General features: G+C 41.3%; 1 protein-coding gene across 1 annotated transcript in view; it reads left to right on the top strand.

Annotated features, from left to right (window-relative positions):
- The first annotated feature begins 5496 nt into the window (after positions 1 to 5496).
- Positions 5497 to 16106, top strand: part of PRKACB (protein kinase cAMP-activated catalytic subunit beta) — a 67137-nt gene continuing 56527 nt past the window's right edge. Inside the window, exon 1 of the mRNA XM_014250757.2 lies at positions 5497 to 5580. Coding sequence (XP_014106232.1) covers positions 5535 to 5580 — 46 coding nt within the window. The 5' untranslated portion in view covers positions 5497 to 5534. The remainder of the gene's footprint in view (positions 5581 to 16106) is intronic.

Raw genomic sequence — 16106 nt, 5'->3', positions numbered from 1 at the left:
AGATAACCTAGCATATTTCACTTCCAAAGTGAATTGGGCTAAACTGAATTAAGGTCATTTTTAATTCTGAAGAAAAATAGACACTGAAACATTTAATATAGCTTAGTCTACTTTAAATTAACAGTTGTAATTAACTTGGTGATCTCTGTAGAAAAGACCTAAAAAGATATTTGTGTTTTTTTGTTTTTAATCTTCTTAATTCTGTAGAAGGTGATTCATAGTCTTAGTATACAGTAAGAACAAACAGTATAATATTGATCACCTCTCAATTATGGTAAACAAGCAAGTAATTAAGTCAACTACCCAGAAAGTGACTTACCTTATAGTTTTTTAAACAGCTATGCATTTTTTAATAACTTTGACTACACAAGTAGTATTTATATTCAAATCTGTGGGAGTAAACTAGAATCAAATATCAGATAAGTATACCATCAACTCTGACTTGCGTTTCATTCCTGCTATAGGTCATGTGCAGCAATGCAAATATGTTGTTAAACTACTAAAAAAACAAGAAAAAAAGTGATTTTTTTTTTGTTTGCTTTCCTCTACGCAATATGTACAAAATCAGCTTTTTGGAAGTGTTGCAAATAAAGGTAATATCAAATATCTTACAAGGATTTTTGTCAAATGAGCTAATGGCAGCCAGATACCCACAAAATGATCATAAAGCCAGTTACAGAGACAAGTCACTATGAATTTTCCATAATGGTAATTAGCAATTTCTTCTGAATCATAAATTTACAGGAGTATCATCTACAAATATGGAATAATCGGCAGAACAATTATAAGCAACTGAAAAAAGTGCTGCTTGGCTGACAGCAAGAGACTACACCCACTGCCAAATGATCATAGGAGATAAAGGCCAAGAACTGAGCAGCTGGACTTGCCCATTAAGGCAGTCTGTAGCTTATCTCTGAAAAAAACATGTCTGTTCTGCAGGACATTGACCTCAACACAGCACCTGTTACCTCCTGTGAATTAATATGTAGCCACTACCCATAGAACATATGATCAAATACTCTCTTGTCCTGGGGCAATACTGACAGCAAAAACATCGAACCTGTTTTGTTAAATTAGGTCTAAAACATCAGGAAAAATAAACCCTCCTTGCAACTTTATGGCTCTTGAGAGGCTTGTGGTGAACTGTAGTTAAAAATCAATAAGGGAATATATAGTCATTTCTTGTATGTTTACATAGGGTTTTTTTGACCAATGGCTATCTTGGGTAATATTTGGGAAACATATAACGCCAAGAAAGAGAGGGTGGCAGTGGTGAAGTATGGCTGCTGGCATAAACTTCCTTTGGAGCTTTTTGCTTTAAGTCTACCTAGCCACACTGAAGGAAGCCCAAGTTGCCCATAGTTAAGACTCCCTTCAAAATAAAATATCCCTGAAAATTGTAACATCCATGGTGTGCCAAACACTTTCCTGAGGCTCCAGATTCCTTTTGGAAATGGCACAATTGAAAGGCATCAAAGAACATTTTTCAGATCTGGCAGAGCAAGGTCTTGGCCAAGTTGCTTTAGTTTCAGGGGCTGGGAATCTCAGATACTGTAGAAACATGATGTAAGTCCTTCCACTTCTCTCTGAGTGGGTGGGTCCTCAACTGGAATGAATTTGGCATCAGTGGATTAAACCTTCCCTGCAGAAGGATGTGGATTATTGCTGTCTGTATAGCTAGTACAGGGAGCAGGAGAAATTGCTGTACTCCTGCTTTCATCCTTTCCCTTAGCACATCTACATGACATAATTGATATATTCTTGGCAGGTCTGAAATTATGCTGCAGTGATGAATATTCCTGTTTCTGGGTCAGAAGCTGTAAAATTTGGAAAATATCTTCCATGTTCACAAAGAAATACATATGCTTCTTGGCACGTTAGCAACCTGCTAGAAAAGCATCCCACACTGGCAGAACAGGGGTTAGCTGAGAGCAGGAAATGTGCCAGTAGCCTGGAACAACCCAAAAGGAAAACAAGGAGTTAAATGCCAAATATATCATTCTGTTTAGGAGAGAGAAGGAGGCTGCCAGGGGTATTCAATGATGCAGGAATGTAGGATTTTGGGAAGAGCAGTCTAATTTGGTATTCATACCCTGCAGTTTACAGGCACTGCTGCAATAGTAAGGCAGGCTGGCCACAAAAGAGAATCCCAACAAAGGTAGGTACATATTCATAATGTAAGCAGAGCCTTCATCCTCAGGGTAAGGATCAGTATGGATGGGCTAAACCATCAATCTGTATATGTCAACCCCTTGCAATGCAGGCACACCTCAAATGAGAGAGAAGAAAACGTATAATGATTTAAGTCTAGTGAATTGTTTCAAATACATATAGAAAACAAGCTAGTTGCTACAAAAATGCCACTATCTCATCTAGAAATCAGAATGATTATGGAGTGAAAGGATATGTGGCTCCAGAAGTAATTACCATATGAACAGGTGATTTCTACTAAAAATGCCTGAGAGTCTTTAATTTAGAAGAAATTTATCTTTTTTGACCTGAAATGACCCTCTCATTTTTAGTTCTAAGTCTATGTAGGGTAAAATATGTGAGTTTCATGAGGGAACTATACATCTGATACAGAGCTTTAGGCTTTATCAGAGTGAAGGACTGGTCTTGCTAGGATATTCCAAATTGATAGTTCCCAACAAATGTGATAAAAAATGGATGAAAACCTGCTGAGAGTCATTGGAACAACTTCATCAAATCCATACAATTCTAAAACTGCTGAGTTGACTTTCATAGAGCATATTGTTTAAAATCTTGTATAGATCAGCAAAACAAATGAAATTTGAATTTTCAGATTGGGCCTTTAATGAAATATTTTAACATACACAAACAGAACATTTTTCATATTTGCATGACGACTTTTTAACCAATTGTGTTGAAAAAAAGAAGACAGACTACTTGTAAATAAGCAGTGATATGAGGCATTTCAGCATAAAAGGATTTTAAATAAGAAAATTAAGGAAACTAAAGGTTAGGGCTGGAATAAGAGTTGACAATCTGAATGCTAAATGATTGTATACACATAATATCTATAACCATCAGTATGTTTTGCAATTAATCAATGACTTGTTAATATAGCATGTCTGAGTAGTGTGAATGTGGATACAAACATCCAGCCCTAAGTCCTAACTTCTGTTATCTTCACCTACACGTGTAATGCTAGAATGGATATCATTCATTTAATGTTTCACAGCACTGTTGAATTGTATTTGTTAGGTTTCTGATAAAGAGAGTGTTTGGGTCAAAACATTCATACAAATCCATCAATGCTGCATGCTGTGCACACACACACACGTATATATGGTGCTGGACACGTTTATGTAGGATTTTGCTGGAGTACATGCAATGCCCAGGTGATCCTTGTCCACCAAGACCCAAAAGGCAGTAATGTCTATTGGACCTTTGTGGATTCCCACATATGCAGCCTTTGCAGCGTAATTTGCTAGCGAAGGTATGAGCTGTAAGGCCAAGAATATGCTAAAGATGCTGCAGCATATCTCATCTGTTAGGGATGCCACTGCTGTCTTCTCAAGGATATCAAAATGCCTGTCAGCACCTGGATGAAAATCAGCTGACTCAGACTCAATCTGGCCAAAATGAAAATTATGATGACTGGAGTGGGGAAAACATTTAAAACTAGGATAAGATCTTCACCTGAGACATAATCTTCAGATATTTATTTAAATACTACAGCACCTCAGAGTTCTATATTTTGTCATTGTATGAATGATTAAGACAACAGATGGCAAAAGTATCCTCTCCTTTTCCATGTTTAAGTTCTCCTCCTGCTGCAGATCTGGCCATGGCAATCTACATGCCTTTCCTTGGCAGAGTCAATTACTGATAACTCACTGAACCTCTTTTTAAGTGCATAAAGAATGCACAGATTCCAGCTTTGGCAAAATGAGACAGCCCTCTTCAATAGTAGCTGCTTCACTGCCCCCAATGGTTTGCAGGTGATTTCCTCACCATGTTTGAGTCTTGTTTCTGATCTTCAAAACAATAGTGACCTGGCTTTCTCAGAGACAGCTTCTTTAATCATAGAAACACAAGTACTCCCCTGAAGTAAGCAGTATCACACAGATCAGGATAATGCAAGGCAAAAGGTGAAGAAAATCAGTCCCTTACACTGAAAAGTTCACTGATCAAACCTCAGCTTACAAAATCAAGATAACTCAGGTAAGCGCTCCCACAACTTTGCAGCCATATAATCCAGGTAGCTTGTACAATTGTCAGGGCAGAGCACACACTGGGCTAGATTTGCCCAGTGTTCCCTTACAATGTACTCCACTGCACAGCTCAGGAAACCGGAAATTTCCTGGAAGTATCTACTTTAGTGTGCATTAGTGTATGTGTATAAAATCCTATCTCATAGTAAAGTAATTCAGTATTAGGCTGTGACAGCATGTGCTTCACCAGCCCACGATGCTGGGAGAGGATTTTGATAGCCCCTGTGAAGGATGGTAGCCAGAACAATTCCTGCATCCTTGGGGAAAGAATGCTGCCAGAAGAGGCTGAGTATCGCATACATTGTCCTGGCAGAATATATGCAGTTTGTGATCCATAAGATTAGCACTTCTGCTCTCCACTCTCTCCACTTCAAAGCAGATAAAATAGAGCCTTTTTTTGATAAGCATTTCCTTCCAGAGCTAAAACACTCAAAGCGTTTCATATGATAAATATATAGAGAGCTATCATCAACTTGAAAGTCACAATACCGCTTGAAAATGTGTAGCTGTAGCTATTTATGATGGGTGGCAGCAAAAGGGGGGAGGAAAAAAAAAAAAAAAACGCTTTCCTGGCAGCCCGCTTACTTTCTACGTTTTTTTTTTTTCTATAGTCTGGTGAGCCGTGTAAAAACAGTCACTGAACAGGCGGCAAGTGCGAGTTTCCTCCCGTCGGCCGCCGGGGTGCAGGCCCGGGCGAGTATCCTCGGGGATGCTCAGGGGCGCGGGGCGGGCGCAGCCGCAGGGCCGCGGCCCGCGCGGCCTCCCGGGGTCACCTTGGGCACAGCGGCCTCGCCCCCGCTTCAGCCGCTGGCCCGCGGGCGGGCCGGGCCTGCGGCAGCGGGGGCGCTCCGGGGCCGCCGCCCGCCAGGCTGGGGGGGCGGGGGCCGCCGGGACCCCGCGTGCGACGGCCACGGGCACCAGCCGCCCCCCGCACCCCCCGAGCCGCTGCGGGGGGGGGGGTGCCGCCCGGGGCCCCCGCAGCCCCTGCCCCGGGCCAGCCCCCGCCGGAGGCGGCGGCAGCAGCCCGGCCGTGGTCGGCTGCGCCCCCGCGGGCGGCGCAGCGGGAGGAGGCGCCGCCCCGGCCGTCATTTCCGCCGAGTGCGGGGCGGGGGAGGGGGCAGAGCGCTCGCCTCCTCCTCCGCGGCGGCCGGAGACACAGAGACCCAGAGCGGGGCCAGGGCCGCTCCGCCGCCGCTGCCGCCGCCGCGCCCGCGGGCCGCGCCGCGCCGCCCCGCCAGCCGAGCCCGGCCCGGCCCCCCGCCCGGCATCCCTCCCGCCCCCCGCCCCGGCCCGGCCATGGGGAACGCAGCCACCGCCAAGAAGGGCAACGAGATCGAGAGCGGTGAGTGAGGGGGACGCGCCGCCGCCGCCTCCACCCGGCTCCGCTCCCGGAGGAGGGCCCGGGGCCGGGCCTGGCGCGCCCGCCCCGCGTCGCCGCCGCCGCAGGCCCCGCGGCCTCGGCCGAGCCCCCCGCCCCTATAGGCCCGGCTGCGGCCTGCGCGGCGCCGCGGGGAGTTCGCCCGACCCCGGCCCCGCCGCGGGGCTTAGCGGGTTCTCGGGAAACCAGCGGGACAATCCCGCCCGCGGTCGCCGGGCCGAGGCCGCCGCCGGGCCGCGCGTGCGGCTGTCCCGCAGCAGGTGTCCGTCCCCGGTGGAGGAGGAGCCGGCGGCGGGGCCGCGGTGTCGGCGGGCAGGTGTCGGCGCCTCCGCCAGCCTCCATCCTCGCCCCGGCCCGCTCGCTTTCCCCACCCCCGAACACACCCTGCCGGCGGGGGAGGCCGCTCGCCCGCCGCGCTCCGTCTGCGGCGGGAGGGTTTTCATCCCGCTACGGGGAATGTAGGTCAGAAACTCCTGTGCTCGCCCGGATCGTGCAGCCCCGGTGACCCCGCGGTCGTGCCCGCGCCCCGCGGCGCAGCCCCAGCCCCGCGGCGTGTTTACATCGCTCGGGAGCGCGCTGGGAGAGCCCTCGGTACAGCGTTGCTCTCCAGAGCCCTGGGTAAAATGGAAGACAAAAGCATTGATCTGAACTCGTCATGGCAGGGAGCTTTCTGCTGGTGTTTCTGTTCGTTTGTTTGCTTTGTTTTTGTTGTTTTGTTGGGGTTTTTTCCCCCTCTGAGTATTTCAGCATAACTTTAAACAATATAAAGCCGATTCAGTTGTTGAGAAGAAAACTCTAGACTTTATTTTTTTTTTTTTTTTGCATGTTGACTTACTTCGTTTCTAGCGAAAAACTTTGGGTATGTTTGTAATGGATAAGAGTAAAGACAAGACGTAGTGAGCAGGCAGTTGTGCAAGCTCAGTGTTGTGATAACAATACCCTTTGTTACTGGAAAATCCCTGGGCGTTAAAATGGAAAGGAACTTTAAATGTGGAAGTTTGGGGGTTTGTTTTTATTTGTTTGTTTTTGGTGTTTTGTTGGTTTTTTTGTTTGTGTACTTTTTGTGTGTTTACTATTGAAGTCTGGAGTAGAACTGGGTAACCTGATTTGTATAGGCCGGGTGCTGCCCACATAGCATTCTGGCTTCCCAGGGATCTGCAGTGGGTGCTTCCAGCTGTAGGAGCAGGGGCTCTGCCTGACCTACCCAGTTCTGATTGTTGGTTTCACCTTTCAGTTCTTGTGTCTTACCTCACTATTATTTTAGACTTCACAATCCAAATCTGTTATGAGTGTTTGACCATTATTGTTAGTGGTTTTATTTTTTAGTTGAGTGCATTAATTTTGATGGGAAGTATTTTAGCCTAACTGTAAAGATGAGTATGGAGTAAGATGTTTGAAGTACTTCAGATGACAAAACACTGCATTCTGTACCTCATGGTAACTGTACTGCTATTAGTTTGTGCAATTAAATTACACTACAACACAGAGTGTTTACTTCCATTTTATTGAATTCTCATATTACAAAATACAGTAATTTTTAGGTTGCAGAAGGAGTTTCCTCCAGAACCTCTGTCTCTCTCTTTGTTAACGTTTAAAGATTAAATGCTGCTGGAGCCATCAAGCTCAGATGTTTAATTATTCAGTATATTTAACAGCAAAAAGCTCTGTAATGATACAACTCCTTTAACTAGGAGAAAAAAATTGCCATCATTGACATACTGCTGAAAGACCAGGATTCACTTAGCTTGAAAGACTGATAATATATAGATACTATACAACTAATTAATTATTAGAAACAATGTTTGGTTTACTGTCAGTGAATGTTGATTGTAATCTATTCATATGATACATGGCAACTAAAAACTAAAGAAATATAAAATGTGATGGAGCTTTAATGTTTTGAGTTTTTTATTTGCATTGTTGAACCATTGCATTTGCATTGTTGTTTTCTAGTTTTGCATGTTAAGTGTTCTCAGTAGCTTGTCTTCCAGACTGTAGCACACTGAACATGAACTTGTTTGAAGGGGTAACAGAAGAATATCCAGCTTTGAATTCTAAAGGTGATGTTATGCCCTTGATCCATGCATGGAGCTTTTGGAATTGTGTGAATCAAGGGCATGCTAAGGTCCCTGGAAGAACAATGAAGGGTAACACAGCTTCCCTGATAACTACTTACTAGTTCATGAAGTGTAATTTGAAACCTCTTGCACTGTCTATGGTCAGCACAGTAAATGCTGCTCACCCAACTATGGCACTTATATTCTCATTTATTGTAGCTTTCCATTATAGTCAAATATCTTTTTTACTTGTTACTTAACTTAGGAAATGAAGTGGAATAAAACCATGAGTATGTGAATGCCAGTAGCAGATGAGAGCAAATGTTTTGAAGTATTTCTGGGCTGAAGTTGCAGGTGAATGAGTGGTAGTGGTTTCTTAAGCTGGGTCACCAAAAGAGGAAATTGGGCTTATGTAGCAGGCAGGGCAAGATACATTGTGTGTACAGAAGATGGAAAAGTTTCAGTGTACTCTGTTAGGGGTTTATTTCTATGGCCTTCTCTTTCAGGTTCTCCTAGTAGGCATTGGGTTTTGACTTGGAGGACCAAAACCAAAAGTTTTCCTTTGGTAATGAGATGCTTCAGGGTTCTGGCTCCATTTTGAACTTCATTTGTTTTAAATGCTTTCACAGTTTTCCACAGGGCACCGCAACCTACAAATTCTGAGGGCATTTTAGAATAGTAATATAAAAGATGAAAAATCTTTCATCTGATATCTGGAGAGACACAGTTATCAGTTGCCATAAAAGTTGCTCTAATTCCTCATCCTAATATTCATTTAATTATTCTCTTCATTTTTTGTTGGGATTTTTTTCAGCTTCTCAATTTACAGTAGTTGAGAACTTTTGCAACCTAGAAGTTAAAAATATCAACATGTAGTAAATTACATTTTTTTAAAAAAGGCCACAGGAAATCTTCTTTAACTTGTTGCAATTAATGTAGTAAAATCATAGCTTTATTATTATTCATTATCTTGGAATAATTTGTGAAAGTAACATGAAACACAAGTACAATACATCTGAAGTTTAAAAAAGGTCACGTAACTTTTTAATTCATCAGGTGAATCTGGTACTTTCAAAATCATTGATTTTACATGAAACAGGAATATTTTATCTTTTCTAGAACTACTTTCTAAACTAGAATGAATGTCAGCCCTGCAAAACTATATAGTTTGTAGAAAGTTTTGTGTGTGTTTTACTTCAGGTAACACAATAATACAGATTTTTAAATTAATTATGATGTATGGCTCTGAATTATTTGTCCTATTAGATATGCAAAGGAGTGTCATACACGGCAGCAAGAGGTTTGGCTATAAATTAATAGTAATCCCACTTGATGTTTTGTTTGTGGTTTTTGTTGGGTTGTTTCCCGCGTTGTCCATTCCCCCTTTTCCCCCACAGATTCAAGAGTACTTAGGTGTGATGTCTTATTTCTTTGTTACCACCAGACTGGATAAGAGACGAGGTGATTAGAATATACTCCTTAGGTGCTGGAAGATTTGTAAACTTTCTCTTCTTCCAATAAATCTTGATGATGTGGGCTTGGCTTCTGAATTTTATTTTCTGGGATTCAGATGGTCTTTGCTGCTTTTTCTGTGGCAGTATGTGGTACCAAGTTGCTCTTAAAATGTATTTTTAAAGGAAACTATACATAATTTTCAAATCATGATTCTGTACATGGATCTTCTTACCTAGTAGCCAGATCTCCAGTTCTGTTAATCCAGCATGATTTTACTAACTTCAACTTCTGTGGTCTTTAAATAGCCAAGTACAGCATATGTGATGTGTATTCTGCATGTGAGTTTTATGTTCATTCACTCCTCCTTCTCCTCAAAGTGTTCCCTACAGTAGCTTCAGTATGACAGAGTTCCCATTATAGTCAATTCTTTGCTTTTTAACTCTTATAATTATTCTTTAAGTAGTGCTTCTTTGAAGTGTGCTTGACAGGAAGATGCAGTCTTCTACTTTTTCTTTTTCCTGTGGATTTTAACATCCTCTGGGTACATTTCTTAAAAACTAAGGGTTTGTTTTTTTCATATTTTTCATGTGTATTCACTGCTGGGTCATTCTGTTGTATTTTCTTGCTGAAGACCAAAAGAGACCACAAGTGTAGTTCTTGTTAAGACTAGATGAGGCAAGGCTCTATCACTGCTGACCTTGGTTAGATTAAAATTGGTGAAGTAGAGGTGAAAAGCCCTGTATCCATTGCTATCCCAAGGTAGCTGATTCCCTGTCACTTTTCCAGAGACTCTTGCCTTGAGTGTTTTTGATCAGAGTGTAGTTTTATTCAACAGAAAGTATCTTTTTTCTTTTGCTTATTATGTTTAGCTCTCCAGTTTTGAAATGGGTAGCTTTTGGAGCCTTGTGCTTGGATCAGAATATCAGCTAAAGTATGTGTTGTATAAAGACTAATTAGCAATATATATTGGAGTGATGCTGGAATGGTCTGCATGAATAACATCTCTAAAACAATGTATGCAAAGCTTATTTCCCAGTATGTTGTGGTTGTATCCTCTATTAATTAGGTAGGTTTCAGCAATAAGAAAAAAAAGAAATAGTTGTAATTACTTGCTGAAGAAATATCTGAAAATCCCTCTGCAGTAATCACCAATGTAAGACTACCAGTATGCACTGTGTGGAGAGACACACCATCTGAAAATTCTGCTTTAATTAAAAACAAAATGCTTCACAGCTTGGACTAGCAAAGAGAGAGGTTATCACTCATTAAAGATAGCCACGTGGTAGTATAACAAAAGGTCAGAAGGGCCTCCAAGTGATAAATTGGTTTGTATTTAGCTGTTGTGGTTAGGCCTTTATTACAGGCTCAGACTACTTGAAAGACAGAGTATTTTAAATTACTTGGCATTCCCTCCTCGCTGGGTTTGTTTAGTGTTTGTTCATCTACCCATCCACATAAGTAGAAGTTGCAGAAGTGACATAATCTAAAGTAGGCTATGTAGATAATATTGTTATAGATTATGTAGATAAATCTTGAATAATGCTGGGATTTCTCATATTCTTTCAAGTCACTTTGTTCCTTAGCCTAATTAGGGCTATGCTGTGCTGCAAAAATTAAGCTCTCATTGCAGAATTCTGCAAGGAGCAGAATGTGAGGAGGCATCAGTGCAGCTTACGGTGTGGAGTGGAAGGCTCTGCTCCTTTCCACACCACACTGGCAGTGTGTGGTGAAGACACACCACAGTCTTCAGAAAGTGAAACTTCTTCTGGAGCTGACACATCCCTCCTTTGGACAGAGCTCCTTTGGAAAGACTTTTGGACAGACGTCAGATTTTGTTTTCTGCCTGCATCATTTCTAGACATCATAAGGGACTTGTTTGTCCAGATTCCTTTCTTTTTTCCAAACTACAGTGGTTGGTTTAATAAAGAATATTGTTTCTGCTGTACAGTTCCAGATCAGATCTGAGTAGACTGGTTTGGTTTGTTTTATTTAATCAGTGCTTCTAGCATTTAAGCTTGCAAAGTTTTCAGTGTTAGGAACCTTGAGTCAGTGGGGATTTTCTTTATAAACTTGTGAAATCTAGGGCTAGAACTTGGTAAAAAGTCTACCCTGCAGTGCTGCTCTCAAGCTTTGCCTTTGTTTCAGATACAAGGTGCTATTTCATAAGCATTTCTTTCATTTGCAGGTCTGCTTTTCTATCCCCAGCTACTTGTTTTCCTGCCTCTGTGCCCTCAAGTGTGCTGGAGTAACTATTTATGAGACAGCAAGGTGAACTGAATTTGAGATTGATCTAGGTTAAAAATAACCCTACAAAAAAGGGAAAGCAGGAGGGACTTCAGTTAACCTGGATTTCGCTTCCTGATCCAGTTCACTGCAGCCACACAAGCAGTTGTACCAGTGCAGGTGGGATATGGCACAGAGAAGAGAGTGGATAGCAGGCATTAAATAGGAGCTGTCTGACCTACTGCTGTTGCCAAAAGGAGAGCTGTGATTTCAGGCTGTACTGCAAGTATTTTCCTACCATAAGCAGTTTCTCTGCTGTGAGGTAGAAATGCTTCCTGGGAAATGGGAAAGAGAACAAAGTAGCAGTGGAGCTCTGAGGAGGTAAGTGAAGTAAGGAATATGTTGTCTTAGAGTTGCAAAACTAGAAGATAAATTCAGTTTGTTTTTTTGTTGGGTTTTTTTGTTTGGTTGGTTTGTTGTTTTTTTTTTAACCTTCCCCTTCAATGTTTGGGAAAGGATTGCACACATTTTACTTCTTTGTGTTATCATGGTGTTCAGGAGGGCTAGTCATGAGCTAGGACCCCATTTTGTTTGTACAAACAAAATGTAATTTGTTCTCTGAAACTCCCCTGTTCTGTTTTGGAAAATAAGGTGAATACTGACAGGAAATGAAAGTGAGACTCTTAATTTGTGTAGCAGAAGAATTGGTATACAGCAGTTTAGAGGGTGTGCTATGCAGGGAGCTAAAGGGAGATACTGCCCTGCCTGTGGTGTTGGGATCAGCAGTGGTAAACAAGAGTCTCTTCAGGGCTCGTTTGAGCCTCTCTTTGGCATCTCCCTTGCTGTTTCTTCCACATCTCAGCAGAATCACATCCGCTAAGAGTAAGGTTTCACGAAACAGCTGAGCCCAGCTGGTGACTTGCACTGTTGAAAAATCAGGTTTTAATCCTAGACCCTTCACAGGTCACAATTCAAGCATTTCTCCAAACCATTGTTAAGGTCTTTAACATAGGCAGAAAACAATGCAGGTTTTATCTCTTTGGGTTATCTGTAATTATTTTTGCACACCAAATCAATTCACTGAGGTGTCAGATGGCAAAAGACAGATTCAAATTAAGCACTGAAAGCACATTCATTGGCAATTAAATGGTAAAGTGGCAAGAAAAAGGAGTCTATATTTTCTAGCATTGAGCTCTTTAAGACCTCACCTTGATAACTTCTTGAAAAAGAATATTGCTCCAAACTACCACTTTGTCATTTGTATTTGTTTATATAAGAAATTACTTCAAGACTTTTTTGGTGAGAGGTGTTATCACCTAGCAGTTGACATCTAGAGCTATATGAAGGTAGAGAAAAATAGAGTAAAACATTGCTTGTTTCTACACTTGCCATATGGATCTTTAAGACAACAGCATTTTAAGAGGTTTGTGGGGTTTTTTTCTGTTCAAGTTTTTCATTTTGTATTTCTTTGGTTTTGTTGTTTGGTTGTTTTTTTCCAATTTGCTATTCAGAGTAAGAAATGTAATTAAGTTTTTATTTCTTCTATTAAATTACTTTCTGCTTTTCTGTGCCCAGAAGTAGAACGTGTTAGCTGGCTTCTGGTAGAATGAGTTCTGGTGCATATTAATTGTTATACACGTAGTAAGGGTTAGGCTAACTTCTTAGCACTGTGCTGTGCAGTAAAGGTATGGAAACACCACCTTGGTGTTTGTTCTGTGTGGGTTTTTAAAGCCACAGGTTTTGTTACTTCAGAATAAACAACCAGTTTCTGTACACTGGGATGTCATCTGTCTGTAGTTTTGAGCAATAATTTTGAGGGTTTTAGGAAATACTTTTCAGTAAAACAGGGAGGCATATAAATATGCTCTACATGTAGGAGTTAAATGGTTATCCAGATTCTGAGAAAGCAAAAATCTTTTTTATGACATAGCTGATCTTTACCTGAGAAAGCCTGATGAGCATTTTAAGCTAATTCCTCCCCTTAGGAAGGACAGAGGGGTGCTGTTCTGCTTCCACTGACCTTTTTCTTTAGAGAGTTACAGTATTTCTGTGATAGACTTGCAGTAAAGTTAGCAAGGTATCTTACCTTGTGTCCTTTAAAATGTTGCTAGGTCAACATTTTAAACATCAAAAACTGTTCCCACCAAACCTGGCTTGGTGATTTGTAAATGTAATTGTTACTTTGTTATACCTCTGCCTCTTATAAACTTGTATCCTTTTGCTGAACTACTGTAGAATCTAAACTGAGGACATCAGGAACTTTGTTTCTTTTATTTCAATCAGGTTAAACTGCTTCCAGGAAGTATGTACTTATTACCATACTGCACTTGCTGCAAGCACTTGTCTGTAAACCCACAGACATCCACAGCTGCCATGTGGCTCAAAAAATTAAAACAAAGGAAAGTGCAGTTTTGGGAAGAAGATGGAAACTTGAAAGATGGAAAAGACTGTTACTTTGCCTGTGCCCAGAATCAGTTTGCTTTTCCCTCTCACAAAATGACATAATTAAGGGTGTATGTACTCTGCTACTTCAGCAGTTGCATTGTTATAGTAATTAAGGTTAGTTTTGATTACTATAGCGTTAAGCAGTTTGAATTCTTTGTCTTGTAGCAAGCAGCAGTAACAGTTTTATTGTGTATGTAAATTATGATTGTTAAGCATATGATAATCTAGCCTTACTTTGCACAGGGTGAAATTGTGATTTAACTGTACCAAAGTCTAGCATTAAAATTAAGTTTTTTATGCAAATTACCTGTATTCCAGCATTCTATTAACTGACCTATAGATTAATGTGAAGGATGTAGGTTTTGATCAGGGTTTCTCATTGAAAAACAGGGTAGGTGGTGATAGAGAAGAGCATTATGTAGCTAAAATGATGCCAAGCCCATTTGAAAGATCATGTTGTTACCCTCCAACAGGTATGATAAAAGGACATGTTTTCATTAACTTGTTGAGGACTATGTTACATTGGACAGTTTTGAAAAATTCAATGCCTTTAGTTGTATGTTTGTTCCTTGTGAAAACTTGTGTAGTGAGAAGCACACCCTTCAACTCCCAGCACCAGTTCTCTGCTTTGGCAGCTATGGATTAAGAATTCTAAGGCAGTAGAGTGCAGCAGTGGGTGGTGTGTTCAAGCTGGATTCTCTCCATTGGCTGAAAAATCTACATTGTAGTGGTACGTGTTTATGTGAACTGAACTTCAGAGAGAAATTAGGTGCTGCATCTTTTAGCTTAATATAATGGCTTGTATGAATATCAAATTGCAAAACAAGCAACTTTGGAAATTTAAGTGTACAGCAACTTTATGGGATGTAGAATTGCCTGGGAGATTGAGGGTGTGTAGTGCTTTGTAGTGGTTCTTAGGATGTTTCCTGGTTCTTTTGCAAATTAGCAAATTTTTTTTCTCCCTTTGAATTTCTTGAGGATGAATGATCAGATGCAAACATGACACTAAAAAAATTAGCCTGCTTTTCACACAGATTGCACTAATACCTAAGAAAGTTCAGTTTCTATCTAAATTTGGTCTATTGTTATGACATGCTTTCTTCCAAAAAGATTGCTCTTTTGATACTACCTACCTCATCATCCAACTGTTTATTTAATATTCAGATGCAGAATTTATTTCATTTGCATATTAACTTAGGTTTTTTATATTCAACTCCAAGGCAGGACATTCTTGAACTTTAAATGAATGTGTTCAGAGTTTGGGTTTTTTCAATTTCAGTTAACAATTTTTGTTTTTAAGCAAAGCTACTACTATGAGTTGGTGATGAACATCAAACATTTTGCATCTCAGGTGAACACTCAGGAAAAGGTTGGCAAGGATGGAATGATGTCCATGTGAAGAATTACTATATAATTGCTATGTAAGTGACATCTCTTATCTAGAATAGCTAGAGGGCATGATCTGTAAAACTGTGTGGCATGGGGAGTGAGGAATGTCCTAGCTTGCCTTTTTTAAGTAGCTGCATTGCTTCTATTGGCTTTTTCCTTAGGAACAGATACTAATTTATTCCTAATAAAACATTAGAGCTGTCCTTGAGAATGAGAAACTACAGAAAATGAGGATGGAGAAAAAACAGATAACAGCTGGTAAAAGAAGGAACGTGAGTAGAGAAATGTAAAAACAGGGAGCCAAAGGGAGCTCTGAGCAGAATATGGTTTGGGTCTGGTCCACATACTCCCGTGCCAGAAAAGAGAGATGATGAATGCTGGCCAGAGATGCTCTGCTTGAGGAGGTACCACAGGTGTTGGGACATCCTGAAAAGCTTCTTTCTCCCAGTAGCAGCTTGGTCAGAGGAGCAGACTCTCTGATGAAGAGATCCTGCATCATGTGGGGCCCTAGAGAGGAAATGTATAAATGTAAAGGTGAACCAAGAACATTTTAATAAGAAGTTTTGGAAAAGCTGAAGTAGAGGTTGCCATTAATCCCATTTGGGCCATGGCATGCATGTATTCCACCTTATCCTAGAGGGAACTAGCTTTCAGGACCCCAGGCAGAGCATTATGGATGTGCTCATATCTTTAATGTATTTTTCCTGGCTGGGCTCTGGATTTAGCCCAAAGTGCATGCTGATCCACATGGCATCATGCCTCTCCTGATGGTAGGAGATCCCGTCTCCTGCTTTCTATGCTGGGCAAATGGTGAGAAAGTGAAGTTTGAGGGCATAATGGAATTTTCCAAGATGAGGTGTGAAGATGAGTAGGATTCCATGAAATACTGAAATACTACATGGGGACAACATGTATCTCATG

The sequence above is a fragment of the Pseudopodoces humilis genome, chromosome 10, assembly GCF_049639895.1.
Source record: "Pseudopodoces humilis isolate 2021_Gansu_Grassland_sample_001 chromosome 10, ASM4963989v1, whole genome shotgun sequence".
Classification (NCBI taxonomy): Eukaryota; Metazoa; Chordata; class Aves; order Passeriformes; family Paridae; genus Pseudopodoces; species Pseudopodoces humilis.
The sequence above is the reverse complement of the archived record's forward strand: the minus strand, read 5'-3'. Positions and strand labels throughout refer to the sequence as shown.